This window comes from Lepisosteus platostomus, chromosome 13 (assembly GCF_059453375.1).
Source record: "Lepisosteus platostomus isolate fLepPlt1 chromosome 13, fLepPlt1.hap1, whole genome shotgun sequence".
Lineage (NCBI taxonomy): Eukaryota > Metazoa > Chordata > Actinopteri > Semionotiformes > Lepisosteidae > Lepisosteus > Lepisosteus platostomus.
Genome location: NC_142623.1, coordinates 12,301,436 through 12,320,596, shown reverse-complemented (window position 1 = coordinate 12,320,596; position 19,161 = coordinate 12,301,436). Strand labels below are relative to the sequence as shown.

Genomic DNA, 19,161 nt, shown 5'->3' with positions numbered 1-19,161 from the left:
TCTGGCTTTGATTACAGCACTTGAAGGCCATCCATGTTTCTTGCAGTGCTAGGCCTGACAGAAATTCTGAAGTCACCACTGAATCAACCATCACCCTTTTTTGCATGGACTCATGGAAGGAGGTGAGGTAAGCTGATGCCAGGCCAGACAGACCACATCATGAGAAACAGCTGTTGCTGTTTCATGTCATCACAACCACTGAGGAGCCGCACAAGAAAAAAGGTGGAGGAGGAATTTAGGGGAGGAACATGAACAGCCAGCATATGGAGCAAATTATGAGCTGGAGTGTCGCACTCCATCTTCTGTGGCACAGTGTAAGATCTGGAAACCCTGAGATGTCACCTACACTATGGTGTGGACTTCACAGATCACAAATTGTACCCCCTTTCTTGAATTCCTCTTTCTGAAATGAAGCTACAGGAGAGGTCCTGTGGAGGTTGAATAGGAGTTACACCCCTTCCCAGATCATGTTATAGGGCATGTTCTATAGCTGGCCTTCTTTATACTATAAAAATCCATCCATTTTCTAAACGCTTCAACCAACTTAGGATATTGCTGCTGCCTATCCCCGCAAGCAATGGGTGCAAAGCAGGATACACCCTGGATGGGACATCAGTCAATAACAGTGCAGATGGACACAAACACACAAAAAACCCACACCAAGGCCAGTTTTCCCAGAAGCCAATTAACCTACCGGAATGTTTTTGGATTGTGGGAGGAAACATACAAACTTTTCTATATAGCACCCGGGGTACAGAATTGAATTTTACGCTACGAGGCAGTTGTTCCAACTACTACACCACTACAGTGGCCTATCACTATAAAAATGTAAGAACTTATTTCAATGAGAGCAAAAGAGATGCCCTTTGCACCGACATGATGCTGGGCCAAATCTTCTTCATGCCAACAGCAAGTTGACGGTGGGGTGGCTCTGTGGCTAAGAATCTGTCTAGAAGGTTGCTGGTTCGTATCCTGCAGCCGGCAGAGGAGTCCTACCCCGTTGGGCCCCTGAGCAAGGCCCTTAACCCCAGCTGCTCCAGGGGCGCCGTGTAAATGGCTGACCCTGCGCTCCGACCCCAAGCTTCTCTCCCTGTCTGTGTTTCTGTGTGTCTCATGGAGAGCAAGTTGGGGTATGCGAAAAGACAAATTCCTAATACAAGAAACAGTATATAGCCAATAAAGAGAACTTATCTTATCTTAAGTCCTGCTTTGTGCAGTTAGTAGGCAGCCACAAGTTGGCTGTAAATAAACACTGGGCAGCCTGTCAACATTAATGTGTAACAGGCAAGAAAAGTTTTTTGATGCAGCCATTACCCCCAAAGCATAGCCAAAGGAAGATGAAAAGGCTGTATCCTTTTCTCTGTGAATCAACCTACTCACACTGCCCTCTTGGTGCCAGATTCATTTTTATAGCCTTTCCCTGCAACAGTGCAGGAGATGTGACATTATCGTTTCACACTTTCTTCTGAATACCTACAGATCACGAACAAGGATTCTTTAGAGTAAGCTAGCGGCCTCAGGAAACAAATATAAAGGGTGCCTTAAATTAACACAGATTCCAAGCAAAAAGCTAATTAAGACGTTTGCCTGAACTCTCCACTAAGAACAGAGAGATCAAAAGGGCTGGAATTTCAGGACCCCAGACTGAAACCCTACCATCCCAGAAATGGACTGGACAGGACACCAGTTCACACACACAGACACGCACACGCGCCAGGTCCAACATTCCCAGAAGCCAATTAACCTACCAGTATGTCTTTGGACTGTGGGATGAAGCTGGAACATCCAGAGGAAACTTGCGCCAACACAGGTAGAGAATACCAATTCCACTCAGGCAGCACCCCAGTAATTTAAACCAGGGCCCCAGTGCAATGCTAACCACTGTGCTACCTTGCCACTCTAATTATAATTTTCAAGAAGTGCAAATAAGCCTGAACATCTGACAGCTGAGTTCAAAAGAAAAAGCAAAAACTTGAGTGAAGATGATGATGTCAGAGAACAAAGATAATATGCAATACAAGTTCTTCCTGCTTTGCAGCTCACTCTTCAAGGACTGTGCATAGCAGATCCCATTACCAGACACCGAGAAGACATGCAATTAGAATGGCATGTATAACTTACAACACAAGATTTCTTTAGAGAGGTAGCCGTATGACTTTAGGCAACTTATTGCTTGCCTTGTGATCAGCACATTTTCCTGTAGCCCAAAAGCCTCCTTCACTGTCCTTGAGTTCAAGCAACTCTGCCATCATGAACTCTTTGTTGATGTTTGTTTTTGTTGTATTGCTGTGTTGGACCCCTGCTATATAAACAAATTTTCCCCAGGGAATAATAAACTCTAAAATGAATTTGATTTCTAAAGTCTGCATCTGGACACAAAATGTCATTTATTTATGAGTTTGTCTTCTCCAGCAGTGTGACTAAGTTGCTGCATTAAATAGCCTTGCATTAATAAAGGGAAGGAGCTCAGACAGGTACATTGTTTGTCCAGGGGAAAAAAGTCAAAACAAATCCTTGTTATCCAAGTTATCCAAATATAATTCCAAGCCACCTGCTGAGCTCTTAAACAGCGTGCCAATTGGAAAGAATCTCTTATGTCCAGAACTCTGGCTGCCATCCAGTCATTGTACGATACTATTCTTCACCAAGCTACAGAGCATTCATATATGTGATTGTGGTCAGGACTTGATGGAATCATGTGAGCTATTGTAGTGGGCTGAAAAAAAAACTAAAAATACTTCTATTTTGGGTTTCAAATGTATGCATTCCATTATCAAAAAGGTACTCAAAAATTGCTTTCCTATAGTACAGCACAAGAAAATCTGACACACCACGATGAAATTCACATGAATGCAGAAACACAGAGTCACTTGCACCCATCTTAACAGAGAAGCATTTCATTAAGGGACTGTAGCCATAATTATTGAGAAGTGTACAATATAGCCACTGGACTTATGATCTTCTAGCTTTGCGGACAAGTACAATGGATGAATCCGATCAACAACTGTAGGTTAATACATACTTTTACACATCTGGTGAAACTCAAATTGTTATGTGATCACCATCAGCATTAACTCTGTACCAAATGAGACTAAACTTCCAGTGCTTGCACATTAGACATCAGACTCAAACTTTCCATTTTCTGGAACAGAAATCAGCAGGCAGGCAATGTTACACCCTGAAGTCATTCTGAAATTGTTGTGCTCCATATGTACAGTTGGTGAGATCTAAGTGGGTTTCATGTTCATTACACTAAACGTTATCTGTATCTGACAGTCCTCTGCTCTTTACTTGGTCTAAGGTGCACAATACCGTTTCTTTCTTTCTACCTGTTTCCTTGTTTAAAAAAGGAAGATGTTTGTGATTACTTAGGTCACAGAGGTTAAAGTGTAGCTGCTGTTATGCTGTGCAGGATGTACCACTTCCAAAGAAAAAAAGGCTATTCTTCAGGGTTTAAAAGAGGAAGGCGCAAATTCCATCCCCACCAGTTGGAGAATGGCTTAATCATGACAGATATAACCTCTTTTTCCTGCACTGGCCCCTCAGTCAGTTCAAACTCTGTCTGCTTTTCAGCCCTGGAGTCTAATTAGCAGTAAAGGAAAAAATAAAACAAAATTCAGCCCAGAAAAAGCAATATTTCTTTCTACACATCACAGAAGACCAACAACATTCAGACACATTTTACATGTTTGTAAGAAGTGCAATTGAAACTAAATTACTCTCCTTTTTGACATGCTTTAAAGTAAAATCTCTTGGTTTAATGCAAACTGCAGGTATTGAGATTTTATTCACTGTTGGAGATTATTTTATAAAATAACATTTTTATGGACTTCTTAGTGCAATCAAATAATATCTCTAAATTTTCAACCATTCTTAATCTCATCAAACATAAACTCGAAACACATCTTGCAATAAGGCTTTAATTAATAACTATTCTTTATTTCATCATTAGCTTTTACAAGAGATGATCAGTGAAGTTTCAAAAAACAAATCAATCAACGCACCAAGCTGTAGCAAAACTACAGTGTCCATCTCTAGGCTCTCAAATAATAGTACTTATTAATATTTAGCTATTTATATCCCAAAGGTGGGACTCAGTGCGCCCAGTACGGGTCGGTTGCGCCCTTACACAACAGGTCAGGTAGCGGAGAGGAGAAAAAAAGTGCTTAACCCATTGAATTAATTAGGGATTTTATGCACAAATCCAGCGGGTATTTAGTCGGCATATCTGGGACAGTACCCCTACTATAAAGAACAGTGCCTTCTCCGAATTTTAAATTCAAACTTATTACTAAAACAAAGCAATCCTTAGTAAAAACTTCATTCGTGACAGTCTACAATAGCAAAAAGCATTTTACACGAAATGCGTCCACGAAGGTCCCGCTTGGCACGTAAAACAGAGAAGAGCAAAACCGTATCAGCGACTTTATCACCGTGACGGCGCAACAGCCGCACAGCGCCACCCTGCGGAACGCAGAAGCGAGTCAAGCAGACCTGCCGTGCGCACCCTGGGTCTGTAGCTCTTGGGTCATTTCATTCCGTTGTCCACGCAAGGTCCCCTTGACGGAAGAGGCCCTGCCTGCTCTCCATCCACCTTTCATCGTTTTATATTGGAGGCTTAAACTATTGTTTTAAAAATAAATACAGGCCGTCGAATAGATAGATGCTAACAGGACAAGAAGTGAAGTATTTTCTTTCCTGTCACAGAAAAACAATTATATACTATTATGTACTACTATATTAAACACTATTCTTCCACCACCGAGAGTTGTTAACTGCTAAAACCAGCTCAAAGCGCCTAACACCTTTGTAATTATAATCATCATCATCCGTATGAAAATGAATGGTTTGATATGTGAGCCGATAGCGTTGCGCCCCAGTCTAATGAATGGACCATTAAATTGGTTTTCCTCCTAATTCAACAGCAAGTCGTGCTTCTACAAAGAGGAGCACTGCAGATGCTATGACATTTTTGTAATGATGTATTTTATTTCGGCAGTTTGACAAAATAAAACAACTCTAAGATCAACACTCAGCCCACAAAGCTCATGCCAAAATGATTCGAGTCAAAAAACGTTTCAAGTTTTTAGTGTTGTCGTTCTTTATCATTCTGGCGTTTGTCATCGACTGTTTTTCATTCTGTCGTCATTTTCTTTTCCATTCGAAGTGTTCTAAAGGTACTAACATTTTATCTTCCCGAAAAAAAGTTGACGTTTCTACTTCTGGCCAATGCGCAAAGAGCTCCGTTTCGGATTACGATTACTTGCAATCAGGAAAATGGTAACCCAGTAGCAGTAAAAGCGAACAAAAAAAAACATGTATAGTTTTTAATTAAAAAATTCGTAGACAAATGACCTGTTAAACTGACTCGTTGACACTTACCCGGCACAACGTCAGAAGCCTCTGTCGTGCGCACTTGGTAGAGTGGAAAAGTTGCCTTCTTCCTTTCTATGGCTACTGTGTCTACAGACATGAAACCGGGGACTCGCAACTCCGTCCAGCTGCAAGCTCTGCTCGGTCTGCTCTTGCTGACGATCAGAGAGAATGTGGCTCGTACGCTCCAGAGGAAGTCTGACTCTTAAGAGCCCGCCCCTGTTCCCAAACCTTTGACATGCAGCCAACGTAACACGAGCGTTATACAGACGAGCTGCAATTGTACCCCGAGGCGAGAGACGTTAAAGGGGAAAACATCTTCGTAAGGCTTGAGGCAGGTATCTTGCCTGGGACAAGCGAACGACTCCTTCGGGATGGCATGGTCTTCATTGCTCAGCGTCTGTTATCTCAAGAGATGTTGGTACTGTATAAAGACTCCAATGGTGAATTGTTATGTATTTATTCGGAGACACTGGGCAAACGAGTTAACAACCTTTATCTTAAAGCGTTCATCTTAAATTTAGCGCTGTGGCAAGTTATTCGTTTTCATTTCTGGCACTCTGGAAACACTAAGCTTGTTTTAAAACTTTCAACGTGTGTGTAGATTTTGAAACAGAAATGTTTTGAAACGTATTGCAAGATCACCAAAATAATATTTGTCTATATTTACTTTTGAAGTATTTTAATCGCTTTATTATGGCATTATATATGTTATGAAAATGGGCATGCAATGCATTTCATACAAACTATTTGAAAGTGAATTTATACAGTGACCAAAATCAGATTAAAGACATCACTTTTAGATTTTATTTAGCCCCCTTTTAAAGTCAAGCTGTTTTTGTCTGCCTGGGGCAGAGTTAACGATTCTGGCATCCTTGTTATTTTCACTGTGTTACAATTATAGTAGCAGTGAATGAAATCAAACAATCGTTAACACCTTGACCTAAAGTATGTTGAAGGAACAGTCAACAGGATGAAAGTTGTTAGGGTAAGTTGAGGAAACTCTACAATTCATTCATGGTATTTACTGGTGACTTGTTTTCACCAGTGGAAAAAATTAATCTATACAGTAAGATGAGCTATTCAAAGTATCACTGTTCTTATAAATCTGCAAGGAAGTGGAGCCACAGAATTGTTTTGAATGATTGCACATCTGTTTTGCATTTTACAGTGTGCGCCATGCACCTAGATCATAGTACCATTCCATGTGAGTTTAGACTTCCATGCATCCATTATCGGAAAGCAGCTTATCCCTGGATAGCACCATGATAACCCTGAAGCTATCCTGGAAGTGTAGGGCAAAGGCTGGATTACACCCTGGATAGGACACTAGTCCATCACAGGGAACATAGTGGCACAAGCATACAGGGATAATCTGGTTGTGCCAGTTAACCAAGCCAGCACGCTTTAGAATGTGGGAGAAACCCACAGCACCTGGAGAAACGTCATGTCATGAAAACATGAGAACAATATGTAAACTCCACACAGAATGCCACACTTCAAGATTGTCTAAAATACGCAGTATAATTATGTTAAAGTGAATAGTACTGTATTTGCTTGACCTAGTACAAATTCTTGCCCATGGTAGCAGACTCCATTAATCAGCTGTGATAATGGGTACCACAAATGTGTGATATAAAACTATAAGTTCCAGGTATATCCACATTGATGCAATAAGATCATGTCTGCAGTCATCTTCAATCTAGATGGAAATTGTCACAGTGTTAGTAAAAGCAAGTTTCTGGAAAAAAATCTGACATTTGAGCTGTCACCTGCTAATACTTCCTGAGTTATCAGAATCAAATCACTTTTTTTTTTTGCTAAGTATGTTGCATGTACAAGAAATTTGATCTGCTGTCTCGGTGAAAAAAACATAGAAGTAATTCTATTCTACTTATAACGAAGAGGATGATGCCACTATTCCATTTTCCAGTGTTATGAAAATTAAACAGGAAGTATCAAATAGCCACCTATATATATTTAGTCATAGAATCCTGAAATCACTTCAGCACACTTTTTTGTGGTTAAATAAACCATTAAGTTTAGCAGCAGTGTATGATGGGTAATGGGTAGGAAAAAAGATGTGACTCAGGCAGATCTAAGATGACACTTATACACATGGGAATCAACCAGTCAAAATCCATGCCATATATTTGTATTGCTTTTTTTAAAAGTCAAACCAGTTTGCTGTCCTATGACATCTCTTAGAAGCACAAAGTAAATAGTGCAGGACATTCTTCTTATCAAAAGTGCTTCCAGGCCTTGTAATTAGAATTCTAATATTGCCCAGAGAAATGAATTATATCAGGCTTAGCAAACAAATTGAAAGAAGAAATAGCCCTTTTCATTACAACTTGCGGGATGAATTCTGAACCCATCTTGAGGCCAAGATTAAAATCTGACATCCAGTAATTTGTTCCTTTGTTATCTGCCAGTCGGTTCTTGGAAGAAAGTTCATGACCTTCCATTTCAGGAAGTGAAAGCTATATTATTAACTCCTGGTGAAAAAAATACCGTTGACGTAGCAAAACTAGCAGAAATTTGTTTTTGTCTTAATTTATATTTTACATATTAAGCATACATCAAAAACACATAATTGTGAGATATGTTTTTCATGAAAACATGAAACTATCCTTTTTTAGACTGATAAATATTTCTGAAACTGGCCTTATTGCAGCTAATAATTGCACTACCACATAGCTCCACTTGTGAAAAGCTGAGAACGTTAAGAGTTTGTAAAGGACTGTTGTCCTAGAACTGTTATTCTCACTGAACTCTGATTGACCATAAAGGTTTTCCCAATGAAAGTTTGTCATGGTGTATTTATACACATGCTCTTATTTACTCATTTTTATATGTTTTCTTATGGTCTTACCACCTTTTCGATGCACATCACTAAGAACAGATTACATTTTAGATAATAATGAATGATACATCATGTATCTCACTTCTCCCTGCTGTCTTGTGCAATCTGTACTATTTTGATGGGTGTGTACATATATGCAATATTTTTTGTTTGTGCTCCCTATGTATTGTGTGTTAGCTTGTTCTTATCTTCTAGAAGCACTTCGTGACTGTAAAATCAAGTCTTAAGGAGAAGGGTGGTGTCGCAGACTGATGTTGTAATTTGCAGTGAATGTAAAGTAAGCTCATGGTGACTGTTTCAGGTCTATACCTGAAAAGCAAGGTCAAGGTGTGATATTACCATATAAACTAGGCTTTGCCAGGTTACATTTTAGAAGTGTAACTTTGAATAAAGTCTGGAGAATAATTTGCACATAAGCGGGATTGCTGAGCAACTCACAATATTGCCAGCTGTTTTGTGAGGGGTTGTTAAGCAGTGCCAGCATGCTCCTATTGTCTTCTTGCAAGATTGTTAGTCTTGGCTACATGCCGTAAAATAACAAAAGAGATTGTAAGTAGGTGTTTGATGAATTAATATGTGGTATTGAGAAGGAAATTATGTCACGGTCCTAAGATTACGGACAAAACTGCAAACAGGGAATGTACACAAGGGATAAAATGGTGACACACAAGAATATAAGACAGGCTGCAAATAAAGGTAGGCTGTTGGGTCCACATCCTGCTTATGTGTTCAGCAAATCCATCCATCCATTTTCTTCCCACTTTATCCCATACAGGTTTGCGGGGGAGCCAGAGCCTATCCCTGTAAGCAACAGGATACATTCTAGATGGGATGCCAGTCCATCACAGGGCACACACATCTACACCAGAGGTGATCTGTCAGGACATGGAGAGAAATATCTGTATTTTAGTGTGTCACAAAAGACATTATCAGAAAAAAGAATTCAGCAGAAGATCAAGGCTTAAGCAGATGTTGCATCAAATCCTGCCATTTCCTGAAATAATCCAGTTTACACAACATGTCCGTTTACACAAATACTGATGAGTTGGGAAGGCTCCTACCTCCACCACCTGGGAAGCTTATTGGCTTCCATGCAAAATGCAAATCAAAAAGGTCAACCCTGTTTTGAAGTTCAGATGAGCCTCAGAAAAATGTCCTCAGCGCTGCCATTGTGAGGTGATAAACTGAACAAATACAGGTACAAATTCACACTGAACAACAACACATTGGAGCACACATCCAGCTACTCATATCTCGGTCTCACCATCAGCTCTTCCGGGAGTTTTGACCTGGCAGTGAAGGCACTGAGGGAGAAGGCACTCAGGGCTTTCTACGCAATAAGAAGGAGGCTCTTCAACATCAACCCACCAACAAGAATCTGGCTCCAAATATTTGAAAGTGTAATCCAACCCATTGACCTATACGGCAGTGAAGTGTGGGGTCCCCTCACAGACCAGGATTACACCCAATGGGACAAACACCCCACAGAAACTCTGCACATGGAGATCTGTAGAATCATACTCCGTGTGCAGAGAAAAACTCCTAACAACAGGTGCAGGGCCGAATTAGGCCAGTACCCACTATTGATAAACATACAGAAAATAATATTAAAGTATTGGCTACACCTAAAAAACAGTGACCAAAATTCCTACCACCACAAAGCCCTGCTGAGCCAAGAGCTGAGCCCAAAACAGAGCCCCCTGAGCCAGCTGGTCCTGAGGCTCACCGACCTGAGCCACACCAACACTAACCAGCCTCAGGACAGTACTGCTAGAGCACCACAACCCAGACTCAACCACATCACAGCACAGATCAAACAGCAATATCTCACACACTGGGACACACACACACAAACACAACATAAACTGGAATGCTACAGAACCTTAAACAGACAATACACACTAGCTGAATATTTGACCAAAATAAAAAATAACAAACAGAAACAGACCCTGACGAAGTACATGCTCAGTGACCACAACCTGGCCATAGAAACTGGGCGACACAGGCAGACCTGGCTGCCCAGAGAGGACAGGCTGTGCTCCCACTGCCAGCAGGGAGAAATAGAGACAGAGGTGCACTTCCTACTGCACTGTGACAGATACTCTGGGATTAGAGAAACATTCTTCCCGAAATTCAGAAATCGAATCCCAGAGTTCCCACACCTGCCAAAACCACAACAGGTCCCAATCCTACTGGGAGAGGGAGGAGGGAACTCAGTTGATCTGGCAGCCCAGTATGTGATCTCCTGTCACAGCCTGAGGAACAGTGAGTCCATCTCCCAATAATGCTCCAGCCGCCTACAGTATATGTCAATATTATATAATATGTCTTTGTTGTAAATGTCTGTAACATGTCTGTAGATTTTATTTTACTTCTACTTTTTGTTTTGTTCTATGTTAATTTTATTATTTTTATTTGCTTTGGCAACACTGATTGTACCCATCGGTCATGCTAATAAAGCACCTTGAATTGAATTGAATTGAATTGAACTCATTTGCATTGAAACTGCTTGGTCTTATCTGTTAGTCTCTGCCATTGGCTATACAATGGAACTGGTCATTCAAGTGAGTCACACTGCATTGCTAACAAAAGCATTTTGTAGATACCATCAACAGCACACTTCTTGTTTACTTATGCGAACAGTTTGCACTTTGGATTTTGCAGTAAGGCTGGAAGAGGGAGAGATAAAATTATTTTCCGTTTGTGTTTAGAAATCTCTCTCTCTCAAGTAAACATTTGTTTGCGAAGACACTGCACCAGGACTTTTAGATGCATGTTCTTATATGTATTATGTAATGTCTTCTGTCATGTCTATATGCTATGGAAAGGTAAGTGAAATTTTATCCTAAAAAGTAATTTATCTGGAAAGCATGGAAATACTAATACTGGAGCTCTCTGTTAAGACATAATAAAGAATTAAACAGTGAAGAAAGAACAATGAGCTAAACAAGCACGTTGTGTCTGACAAACAAATGTCTTTTTCATTATGTTTTTTTTCTTCTAGATTCAAAGGCAAAGAGGTTATGCTGAGATTGCACAATGCACTAGCATAGCAAGGCAAGAGGGGATCAACAAGCTCACCCCCAACTTCAAAATTCAATCAAAGACACAAAGCCATGGTTGACTTTTTGTACTTACACTGAACGACACATGAAAATAAAATAATTCAGAAAGGCTATGCGCTGCGGTTTATGAAATCTCTATGCAAACAGGCGGAAGTGTTTTCTAAAAGCACATTTCTCAACACGTACAGACCGGGGCCAGTGCCAATGTGGAGACAGACATCATTTGCAAGCCTTAAGCCCCCCAGTCAAGAGCTATTGGAAACATCTGGCAGAGGAAAGACAATGTATCCTTCAGGAGCCCAGTTCGCGGAATGAGGCCCCACTGACATTCCTCTTGTCCATATGCCACAAAATAATATACTGCAGCCCAGGAAATTAAAAGGCTTAGCTGAATCACAGGGTTATGTCGTTAGCATTGTTTTACACGATCAGTGAAGCTGGTCGATTGTCCGCTGTCAGCAATCCTCCTACCTTTACACCTTTAGCTTTTAGCATTTTTTTTTTTACCTGGCACACTTCACTATAAATCGGGGGTCTCAAACTCATCCCCTGTAGGTCCTTGTCTTTTCTGTTTTTTGTTTTAACAAAATTTTGTTTTTGTTTATTAGTTAGTTAAGCCAGCAACTATATCATCCTGGAACTTGTAGCTGGAAGCCCACTGAAGCTCAGCAGGTGTGGAGTACCTGGGTGGGAGACCTCCTGGAAAAGCTTAGGTTGCTGCTGGAAGTGGTGTTAGTGGGGCCAGCAGGGGGTTCTCACCCTATGGTATGTGTGGGTCCTAATGTCTCAATATAATGATGAGGACACTACACAGTCCAAAAGATGCCGTCCTTTGGATGAGATCTAAGTCCAGACTCTCTGTGGTCATTACAAAATCCCAGGGCCTTATGTGATGGTATAGAGGTTGACGTGGTGCATGTGGCTCTTTTTGTGGCAGTTCCCTGTACCAAACCCTTGCAAATGTTGAGCCCTACTTTATAAATCTAATCTCTCGTCCCTGCTGGAGGAAGTAAAAAGAGGCAAAGGAATGGCACAGGGCTACTAGGTAGGGCAAAATATGCTGGAGACCTGTTCCCCTGCAGTGGTGTGAAGGTCTAATGAGATCCTCCCCAAAATGCTAACATGGCTAATAGCTCAGGTGAATATGTTTGGGTCAATCATCTTATTCAACCCGTACAGATGAGAGAAGCATGTTGGAATGAAATCCTGCTCCAGAGCCAGCCTCTCAGGGATCAGCCATTCAATGATCATGAAACCTCAACCCCAGCTGGCCTGAAGAAGGAGCTGCTGAGGGCAGAGAAAGAGCACCATCATAGCCCTTCAGGACCACTGCATGATTACAAGGGGCTCATGCTGAGGACCATTGCTGGCACTGTCTAGAACTGGCTGAAAGAATCCACTGTCTGCTGACTGTCTGCCCTAAATGGACATGAGCCTCCAAAGAGTACATGTACGGACATAAATGATGTAAAGGAACAAGTAATAGGTTCATTCCATGCGGAAAAAAAACGAAGAAAGAAAACACAACGTTTCAGCCGTGGAGCCTTCTTCAGGTGTCAGACATCGGCCGAAAGTCACTACAGTCAATCTCCATCACTTAGACTCCTCACTGAGAAACAAAAACCCATCAGGTATTTGGCAGGCAGACTGAAATTAGTGGAAGATGCAGTACATTTCATATTAATGGAAATATTTATTTTTCCTTTTACGTCTACCAAGCAATGTTACTCTTTTGTATCTGGTTTAATACTTCTATAGGCACTGATTGTTGTTTCCTCTTTGCAGTGTGGCCCTGAGGAGGATTATTGGCTTCATGAAAATGCATTTTACTTTCTCAGATAAATATTTGTGCTTAATTGTTAGTGATTTAGGTAGCATTAACAATTCAATGGGGAAGAGTGGGAGCATTGTTTGGGGCTCTGGGAAGCACTCCAACATTAGTTTGTGTGTTTGTAGTTGAATAAATCATTGTCTTTTAATCTATTGTCTATTTATTTCGCCACCACCAGATCCCTCACAGCAGATTAAAGATGATGTGACCAGTGGATGTACTTTGTCACCTTTCACAATTACCTTGTACAATTGTACTTGTACTCAAGCTGCTGTCAGTATGAATATGTGACTTTTACTAAGTGTCTATTAAACTCTTAACTATTGCCCCCTCCTGAGCATAAAAATATTTTTGCCATCTATATACAGATGTAATATATTGCCTCTGTAGAGCATGCCTGATCACTAAAGCATGTTATTTCCCGTAAGAAAGCAGATTATGCACTAGAGTCTTTTCAGTTCATATCCTGAACTGTGAACTGTGTACTTACATTCCTTAAATTAATGTTTGCATATTCTTTTCTCCTGCACAATGTATTCACTGACTACCAGATTGGCTCAATTTGGTTGAATGGTCTCTTCTTGTTTGTAACCATTCTTAAACTCTTAAAAAAGGGAAAAATGACATTATCATAAATATATCAATCAAAAGATAAAGGCAAACAAATAAAATGTGAGTATAATGAGCTATACTGTATCACTTACTCCTCAAAATGGGCTGGTTTGCAGCAGTGTATGCTATAATGTTTCTTTAACATAAATGCTGATTTATGTGTCACGGAAACAGTCTTTTTTAATCTACATGTGAGATAGGCAGATTGTTGCCATTAAAAAAAAACATGTTGGTACAATGACAGTATAGTTAAAGAAATATTAGAAAGTTTTATAGTGGGGATTTTAATCATTTCTGATGCTACATATTACCAATTGCTTTTAATATTGACAAAGTAAAAAATACACAAAAAGCAACCTCTACAATGTGCAAATGAATTTTAACACCCCTGACTGGGTGGAGTGGGTTGTGTGGCGATCTCTTTCACGGGTTTTCTTATTCCCTCTGTGTGGGTGGGTTTTTCACAGGTATTTTCAGGTATTTGGGGGGTTTTAGTGGGAGGTTAATGTTGATGATGTCCAGAATCTGCATTCTGGATTTTAACTTTGGTTAAATTATCCAGATTTCTTATCCCCCCCCCAAAAAAAACATTCTGTCAATTACAAACTTTAAAAAAAATTGAATGTAATGTCAGTTACACAATACTTGTAACAAAAATGTTACTATTGTACTTTCTATATGTAATGAACATTATGTGTTCATGTATGTCGGATTCTCAATAAATCTTTGAGCAATGGAACAAACACATATAGCGCTGTTTGCACAGTACTAGCTGTTCATGTATTAGTTATGTAACTAATTGAGCACCCAAACAAGCAGGGTGTTACTTGTTTTTTATCATATCGAAATGGGTGGCAAATTCAAACAGTTTGCTGGCCTTTCTTGGGTGTTTTCAAGTAGGGCCTGTCTAACAAGCTGTTATACTCATTTGTGTGATAACATAATCTACAAAGGAAGCAAATTATTGTAGGATTCCTAGCCCAACCCCTCCCTGTGACTCCTATCATCTACAAAATGTTTCTGTACAGGCGGGGGTTTATTTTCACTGTGATTTGAAATACAACCAGGGAAAGTGATTGCTTGAACACTCTGCCAGTTTGATTTCTTGGGAAATTCTGGTCATGGCTGGGAAATGACATGGCTCTGACTCAGTCTCCCAATATATCTGGGCAATAGAGCATAACCTGCACTTCTAATAGTCCGTTTTCCTCCTAGAGAGACCCTTCTATATCACCTTGAACCATGAGGCAAGTGAGATTAGACAACATTTGAAAATGATCTTGTATGTAAACATAAGCACAAAAATGGACAGAATAACGTTTGTCCTAATGAAAAAAACAACACAACAAATCGCTGAACTGACACATCAGTCTTATTAGATATACAATTAACATTTTACAATGTGCCTCTGGCCCTGAGATGGACTGGCGTCTCATCCAGGGTGTAATGGATGGATGGAAAGATAGAACATAGCTTTGTTCTTCCTTTCTCAGAACAATAAAATGAACCAAGTGCATCAAGAATGCTTAAGGATTTCAAGATGGCCATTTGTGCCACTCCCTAGGAGTGAATAGTAATAATGGTGAATAATGAAGTGGGACATGTATATATCTCACTTATCCAGCATCACAGTATCACCACTTAAGCACATTGTGAGAGGTGTTGATGGGGTCTGTTAAATTAGCCTCAAACAAAAGTTACACTAAGATGCCATAAAGCTGATTTGCTTTAGCAGCCCCAGTGGCTTAATGCTACATAATAAAAGACAGGAACAACACCCACAAACAGGATAAACCAGACCAATGTCTGCTGCATATTAAAGGGTTGCTTTAATATGCAGCAGGGTTGGGTTGCTTGCTGCTTCAGGGACCAGCATCCTGTGTCTGACAAGATGGTTCTGTTGGAGGAAGTCAATCCTAATAAAGATGTTGAAAAAAAAAGAAAAGAGAAAAAGAACCTAGAGCAAGACAAGAAGTAATTACATATCAAAGAACAGGACGAGCACTCAGATTGTGAAACAAACTTTCTTCTGACTGTATATAAGAGCTGGGAAACCCTTGCAGTTTGTCTGTTTTGTGGGGCAGACCCAGCAGTTTCCTGCTCCTCTGATGAAGAATTTCCCACAACAAATAATTTCTGACACTTATATAGGGCTTTTCTGGACACTCCACTTCAAGCACTTTAACATGTGTAGCCCCCACCTGGATGATGTGCCAGAACACTCACCACACACCAGCTATCAGTGGGGAGGAGAACAGGGTGATGAAGCCAATTCCTCTTTTAGCTCTACCTACATTCTTTCTTTCTGACCTCGTTATGTAGTGCAGCCAGGCAGCTATCCAGCTTTTCCAAAAACAACAGATCTCTCACAATTCTTAAAGTTCTTTTAAAAAATGATCTGATGTCTGTGTGGGACTTAATGCCCCAGTATAGTGATAGGGACACCATACTGTACAAAATACACACTCCTAAAGATGAGATATAAATCGGCAGTCAAAGCGTAAAAACTCTCTGTGAACATTAAAATTCCCAGTAAACTTCTCAAAAAAAGCAGAAGTGTTATCCTAGTGTCCTGACCAAATTTCCATCTTGAATCATGGTCACCCAATAATCCCAAATATGAATTGGCTTCATCATTCTGGTGGTTGCTTGTGGTGGAGGGGAGTCCCCATCACCTGTCAAGCTCTTTGAGTCCAATAAGAATAAGAATAAGAATAAGAATAAGAATAAGAATAAGAATAAGAATAAGAATAAGAATAAGAATAAGAATAAGAATAAGAATAAGAATAAGAATAAGAATAAGAATAAGATTGCAAGAACACACAGTGCTAGGATTACAATAAAAAAGATTAAAAAAGTATATTGAGATTTTTCCATGGCAAACTGTTTCTACTGACCTGTACTGAGTCCAGTAGAACATCTGTGGGATCAACTTAGAAGATCCATCCAAAGGTGACGACCATGGCCAGCCAGCCATCTCGGTGCACCAGCACAAGAAGAATAGTGTAACATCTCACAGCAGTCTGCTGATCATGCATCAAACCCGTCATAGCTAATATTCTCATTTGTGATGTTTCTATTATATTATTGTGGCAGTTTCTGGTTTAAATCCATTAGACTGGGGACATTTTGAGCATCAGTACATACTACCTCTTTCAGGGTTCTTTTATCTGGTTTCTGAAATATTTTTATGTTTTGGAAAGATTATCAACAGTACAAGTAGTTTGTGCATTGGCTTGATACACTCATGCACTGCAGGAATATAGTTTAAATTAACCACTTTAATGTGACAACCCTTTCTCTCAGCTGTGGCATGCAAATAGAATCCTTTGATCATTAGATTTCTGTTTTTAGAAATGCCTCGAAAAGAGAGTCTTAATACTGCAGGGGGTGAGACGGCAGGCAGCATGAGTTTCCTGTAAATGAAACAAAAGTCAGCGCTTAGCATTCCAGAACAGCCTTGTCTGTATTAAAGTGAAATCTGAGGAAGTGTCTGAGGCAGGGGAACTGCGTCTTACCCTTAGTGCAGGAGAAGAAAAGGCACTCATTATACTCTTAAAGTAATTATTATTGATGTTCCTAGAATGGATGAAACAGTGGTAGAATTCACTATACGACTATAAATGCGGTTCATTTCATTACCTGCACATGTAAGTGACCTCTTCTTCGCACAATACAAATATTTCCCTCAGACCTTCACAGACTGTAATGTAGCACTGTTAACATTCAGAGGCAGATTGGACTCAAGGCAAGCAATGATTATGATCATACTGTCATCTGTAGAAAACATCATGTGCCCAGGTCCCAGTTTCCAGAAGAGCCTGACCCTGTTACTGTGCTAGTGTAAGTAGGTATTCCTGATCGAATCCAGAGGGGGATCCAGCAGGGTGTTAACAGGTGCACCAGGAACTCCTCACGTCCGTCTTGTCAAAACTGTCAAAACATCCTGGACACCTCAATCCCTGTCTCCACCCCCAGACACATTTGGCAAAAAGCCGTGTGCTTGTGTTGGAAAAAAACAGAATGTCCTTATGCTTTAAAGCTATTTTTTTTCTGGAGGGACAGTTTTATTCATCTCCTCTAATGCAGCACCACACTGTACAGGACACCACATGATTTTCATTTTTATTTTAATATCAGTACATTTACTTACATCTCCAGGAGAGTAATACATAAAGATTAAAATGTGCTGAAATCAGTAGATTCGCAGAGAAATTGAGGGCTAAATTGGAATTTACAGTGGTTTATTCTAATACTGCATTAGGTAGTCTTTTGTGCTGCTGGGTGTATATGACATTATTCCACTGAAAGACATGATTCTGTGCCAGCAGAAAGCATCTACTTAATATTATGCCTGACATTAGATTTCAGTAATGATGCATTTAAATGGATATTGTCATGTTAAGTGTGAGAAAACAAAAATTTTCCTTCTGCCATTAGGGTGAGTGCCCTATTCAGAGGATTTTATAAATTATAATCACATCATAGAAACATCACAACAATGATTGAATGGAATAGCCTGCAGCCACTTCTCAGTTGGATAATGTTTAAAAGCAGATACACATTAATCCTCTTGTTCCCTAAATAGCTGGTGTGATATGTACCACTCCTTATGTTTTTATGAATCATTTTCAGTGTTTAATCTCCTCACCTCCCACATTCAGTTCTGCTTTTGTTGTACTCTGGCTAACTTGTAATCTCCCTGCAAACACAGTGACAGATACACCAGGTGTAGCTAAAGACTCTAATTTTACCAATAGAAAATACTGCAAGCCCTGAAGTACTGTGGGCAAACAGGATAATTCTATCTGGAGAGGGGTGGCTTGTCTTAATAAGCTTTCAACCATACTTGCCTGTTTAATGTCTGTTTCTTATATTTTGATATCTTATTTTCTGAATAGAAACACGTATAAGCTGTCTTGTGTGCAATCACAAATACTGAGTGAATCTAATCCAGAGATTCTCAGTATTGCCTCAGAAAGGGACTTATTTTAGAGATGTTTAATCTCTGACATACCTGAAGAAGGCTCCACGGCCAAAACATTGTGTTTTCTTTCTTATTTTTTTCAGCATGGAATAAACCTATTACTTGTTCCTTTGCAGCCTACGCATGCTGACAGCTACCCACCTGAACTTTTTTTAGAGATACCTTGTTGGTGGGCCTAATCTAAATGGAATGCCATCCTTAGATCGTTGGATAAATTAAAGGGAACTGGAAATGTTTAGTCTTGAACACAGAAGATTGCACAGGTCCCTGATTTTAAACGTCAAAATCCTCAAAAGGACACTGACCAAGTCAATTCAAGATCAAAAGTAACATAAGATCCACATAAGATCAGTGGTAATTCAGCATGGGACCATTCATAAAAATATAAGGACTTAAAAAAACATTTGCAAATGACAGGGGGATATTT

General features: G+C 40.0%; 1 protein-coding gene and 2 long non-coding RNA genes across 7 annotated transcripts in view; 1 reads left to right on the top strand and 2 right to left on the bottom strand.

Annotated features, from left to right (window-relative positions):
* Positions 1 to 5,561, bottom strand: part of fhl3a (four and a half LIM domains 3a) — a 53,176-nt gene extending 47,615 nt beyond the window's left edge. For 2 of the 5 annotated variants that reach the window (XM_088603140.1, XM_088603139.1), the window contains exon 1: positions 5,383 to 5,536. Coding sequence is in view for 2 of the 5 variants with exons in the window: in XM_088603137.1 (XP_088459263.1) it covers positions 5,383 to 5,473 (91 nt within the window). In the remaining 3 variants the exon portion in view is untranslated. Of the gene's footprint in view, positions 1 to 5,382 lie in introns of all 5 variants that reach the window. The other 3 variants (XM_088603137.1, XM_088603138.1, XM_088603141.1) reach the window with 3 other exon arrangements.
* Positions 5,562 to 7,374: 1,813 nt separating this feature from the next.
* On the bottom strand, positions 7,375 to 17,475 carry LOC148649919 (uncharacterized). The gene is made up of 3 exons (XR_015925967.1): positions 17,390 to 17,475; positions 16,645 to 17,163; positions 7,375 to 9,114 (listed from the first exon to the last, which is right to left on the bottom strand). It is a non-coding gene; the product is annotated as an uncharacterized LOC148649919 (long non-coding RNA).
* Positions 10,881 to 13,283, top strand: LOC148649920 (uncharacterized). Its single transcript, XR_015925968.1, has 2 exons — positions 10,881 to 11,067; positions 11,244 to 13,283. It is a non-coding gene; the product is annotated as an uncharacterized LOC148649920 (long non-coding RNA).
* Positions 17,476 to 19,161: the final 1,686 nt, after the last annotated feature.